Raw genomic sequence first — 4,490 nt, forward strand, 5'->3', positions numbered from 1 at the left:
GGGGGGGGATTGGTGAGGGTGAGGTGGGGCATGTTTATACAAAGTATTTTTGTCAGCAGCAATGATTGTGAAATTCAACCAGCTCCTCAGAGAAGTGAGTTCCAGCCCGTAAATTCCAAAAGCTCTGATAGTCAAATGGGAACACTGGAACAGGGTCAATGAGCAGGGTCACTACATGCCGTCCATAGAGGTCTAAGACATTTGTTGATTGCTTCTGAGTTGCAGCAGTTCTCACTATAGCAATTTAGAAGAAACTGTCAGCAACTTCGTTTTGTTTTAAAGCACAGTACTTTAAAAAACCACTGTTCCGAAGCTGATTAATGAGGAGGATGGACATCTAGAGGCAGTGACCTCATCAGCCTTTACAAACTATGCTATTCTCACTGAAGATCAAAACTCTGCATTCATTACACGTTGTATAGGGAACTCAATCAGCTCTCTCAAGGCTGAGGGCTTGATGAGGAAAAGTAACACTAGACTCCCTCTGTCTGTTTCTTGTGGGGGAATAACTCGGGAAGAAATCAATCTGATGTATAAATATCACTGGGTAATTTCCTATTGTGCAAAAAACCACCAATCATTGAAATTTTGCCCTGAAAAATAAACGTGGAGTGCTTTGGATAGAAGTTTGGTTGTTCTTTTTTCCCTTGAGAAATTTATCTTAAATTATCTCACATTAAAATTATTTTACATTATCTTACAAAACATCATTTCCTTCTGAGAGAGATAAATACTGTGGAGAATACACCTTTACAAATTTTCTCTGTCTGAAGTCTCCCATCATTACAGCAATGATGGCATTTTATTATTTGAATGACAATGCTGGAGTAAGAGTTAAGTATGTCCTGCCTGAGGGCAGAAATATGTTCTCGGGAAGGTGTTATCTTAGAGGTATTTGAAACATAATGTTTATAAAACACATTAAAAAGGGGGAATAAATACTTATAAATACATACTACGCCACTCATCATTCTCAGGAAATGTAACACATCTTCATATGGGTGACACATGAGATCACACTGGCTGTTGTCTGCATCCTTACTGGATGTACACATGCTATAAATCAAAACTCACTCCCTCCTTAGTCATACCACTTTGAGCCTCCAAGGAAGGATGGATCAGGCACGGTCTCCTAACACACTATGATTTCTTGATATAGAAGTTACTTCATCTACGGTAGCATTTGAACTTCATGGGTTAAAATAATTTGTTGTTTCCCTGCACAATTCTCACAGCAGTCACTTAGGCTTGAGTATAACAATCTGTTTCAAAGTTCTGGAAAGTGACAAAACTCACCTTGGATCACCTAAACAAAACTTTCTGCAAAATACTCAGGAAAGTGTATTGGAGAACAAATATTCATAGCAGAAATGGAAAATAAGTGGGTTTCTTTCTCTTAAATATTCTTACAGAGGTGCATATTGTAAGGCAGGGATGATAGTGAGCTCTTGTCCAGTTGCTCAGGAATCAAAAACTGCGGCACAGTGCCTCATAAATAAAAAATATTTATTTAGTAAGAGAACAGTTCAGTATTTGATTCCAATACCAAATAGCTGCATTATTATGTGACTTTCAGATATTGTGGGGACTTCCTGAAATATTGATTTGATTTTTCAGAGTTTTGGTCATGGACTTTGTACACAATATGCAACGAGTTGCTAATGTAATCAGTCTACAGACTGAAGAAAGAAGCATGCAGCAGCGGGCAGGTTCATAGCTGATGAATTTTATATGCATTTCAGTGTATTCCACACAACAGATTATTAGAATGGCCTGAAAGATGGTCAGGACACATATAAAAGTAGATATTGAGGTGCAAATAATTGGTATATTCCCTAAATTAGAATCTGCCTAATAGAAAAGAACATAGAAAATATAATTTATGTTTTATCTATAGCAGAAAACTTACGCATGTTAGTACTGTGTAAGTATTCACAGATAATATAAATTGAATCTTTTTTATTGCCGTGTTGTTTACTTTATCTTTACATCAACTAATGATTTCAAATTTTCACATAAACAACAATTATTCACTGTTCATCTCTACAGTTATGGAAGTCTGCAACTTTGAAGATAAAAACAAGTGTGGATGGTATCAACCAGCCTTAGAACAGATGTCAGGAAATTATTCCATCCATCCCACAAACATATTCAAGTGGGAACTTGGAAGAGGGGCAAATCTCCACCCTGGCCAAGAAAAACACTGCCCATTAATTGATCATACCACGTGAGTACAGTTTTTCAGGTACTAGAATCTTTCTTGGACTGTGTGAATTTAGCCACATATGGATTGTCAGGAGGAAAAATGGCTCAGTTCACAGTATTAAAGCAGTTTACTGATTTATTAACGGCAGGTAATTAACTGACAATCAGTGAAGTAGATATACAGGACCAAAAGTATTAATAAAACAGATGAAACAAAATATAAAACATTGATAAACAGGTACAACTTTCTAAACACACTCCTATAAATAATTTCCAAAAGTTTCAGTACCTCCCTAGCCAGAGAAACAGATGTGCACTCCCTCTGCCAGAGGTCTTGTGTGGTACAAGTGTGTTTCTCCTTACGGGAAAGCAAGATTGGCGGCATGGCTGCTCTGGTTTTATGTGTACACATGCCGCTGCCTTCAGTGTGTTAATACACATGCCATGAGAAATCAACTCTTCTTGAATCACCCCAGACTGTCAGCCTGCCAGCTGGATACAGACCGTTTGCAGCATCCAGTGGGGACATTGTTCTGTCTGGTCTATGCAGTGGTTGTGGCCTCTGACATGTCAAAACCAGGTTTTGGCTGCTGCCATTTCCCCTCTGTAATCTCTCCCCTCTCCTACAAATATTCATCCTGCCTTTATACTGCTTTTCAAGCAGACTTCTTTGTTTGAAAGCTGTCTTTGCAATTCATTGGCTACTATTTAATTTAGTTGATGGTGGTCATCATCTTGATCGGTTTTGGACAAATACCTTTTCAGGGTGATCTTTTTTCACACAGACAGTGTATATTCACTTCTTTACCTTACTAGCTATTGTTGTTCCAGCAGTTTTGTCCAAGGGTGGGCAGTAAAAGATACCCCGGTAATGGGGCTTTTGAACTCTGCTCTCATTTAATAACTAATGCAGTTCAAAATAACTGTAGTTAGAGTTAAATTTTGTTTAGTTGGTATTCTACCATTTTTCTGATAAATTATATGGCTTCATAGTAAAATGAAAAAATATTCCTGTTCTCTCAGTGGAGATTTCTAAATTAATTTTTAATTCTGGGTTGATTGATTATGATCATTACTAACTCTTCCTAAAGACATTCTTTTTTTTTTTTTTTTGAAGAGCAAAAATCAACTTTTTTCAATGGAGATTTAGGATTACCTTTTTTTTTTCAAGTAAGAAATGTGATTTTAAAAAATGCATTGATGCAATTTATATTCCAGTTAATACTAGCAGCTAAGGTTTATTAAAACAAAATCCCTATAAGTGACTAGGGAATGTATTAAGTACAAGCAACTTTCAATGTCATACCACTTCATATAATAACAAAATTTCTGTACAACATCATTCTTTTGAACAGAAAAATACTTGTCTAGCTTTAGTGACAGACATGCTTACTTTTTGTGACAGTAGTCCACAGAGTGCAAAAAATGGACTTTAAGTTAAAACATTCCAAAAGATACCTTGCTATATTGCCATTATATATTGCATTGAGATTATATTGCATTTACTCAGCTTGAGAGTATTTCTATCACTACAAAGTAATCAGCTTAATATTTTAGTTTTACTGCGTACTTCATTAAAATCCCTCTATGTTTTTTCTAAAAATACCTCCAAACTCACAACAATTCCTTATCAAAAAATAGTAATAAAGAATTACAATCTCATCTAGTTGTTTCAAGGTCTTTACACTATATATATAAAGGAAATGTATTTTGTAAAAAAGTACTATTTATGATAAATTGGCTGACAAATCTTTCATTGATTGCTTTTTAATTGTTATATATTAGCCAATACCAGCACTGCATGTGTACTTAGTAAGTTCTTGAAGTCTTTCCACTATAGATTTGCATTGGCACAGTAATACATGAAATTGTATTACTGTTTTTCAACATGTTTTCAGGGCTTAATGCAACTAACAGTACACTGAAAAAGACTGATGAAAGGAGAAAGTAAATGATCCACAGAGGCTGTGGTTTTCAGGCAACACTGAAATGTACTGCTGTTGTGATGTTTCACATGAGGTGTAATTTGGTTGTAGTGTTTCCCCGTTCTCTTTGTTTATTAGCCTATAGAGGAGAACGGGAGCATGATGCTTCCTAATTACAGCAGGAGATACAAAGCGGCAGTTTTGTTGAATTAAAACCCTGCAAAGTTTTGTATTATCTCATTCATTTTCCCCAAATTTCTATGGAGTTAGATGAGAGAAGCTGTGCTGCCGTAATCCTGCATGTTTGCTAATTAAAAGAAAACATGCAGGATTCTGTCTAGAAATACTCAGATTCATTGT

At 35.9% G+C, this 4,490-nt stretch overlaps 1 protein-coding gene across 1 annotated transcript in view; it reads left to right on the plus strand.

Annotated features, from left to right (window-relative positions):
• Nucleotides 1–4,490, plus strand: part of MALRD1 (MAM and LDL receptor class A domain containing 1) — a gene marked incomplete at its 5' end in the record, with an annotated part of 84,107 nt that overhangs the window by 38,378 nt on the left and 41,239 nt on the right. The window contains one exon of the mRNA XM_010136341.1: nt 2,050–2,227. Within this exon, the coding sequence (XP_010134643.1) occupies nt 2,050–2,227 (178 nt within the window). The remainder of the gene's footprint in view (nt 1–2,049; nt 2,228–4,490) is intronic.

The sequence above is a fragment of the Buceros rhinoceros genome, unplaced genomic scaffold, assembly GCF_000710305.1.
Source record: "Buceros rhinoceros silvestris isolate BGI_N320 unplaced genomic scaffold, ASM71030v1 scaffold10655, whole genome shotgun sequence".
Lineage (NCBI taxonomy): Eukaryota > Metazoa > Chordata > Aves > Bucerotiformes > Bucerotidae > Buceros > Buceros rhinoceros.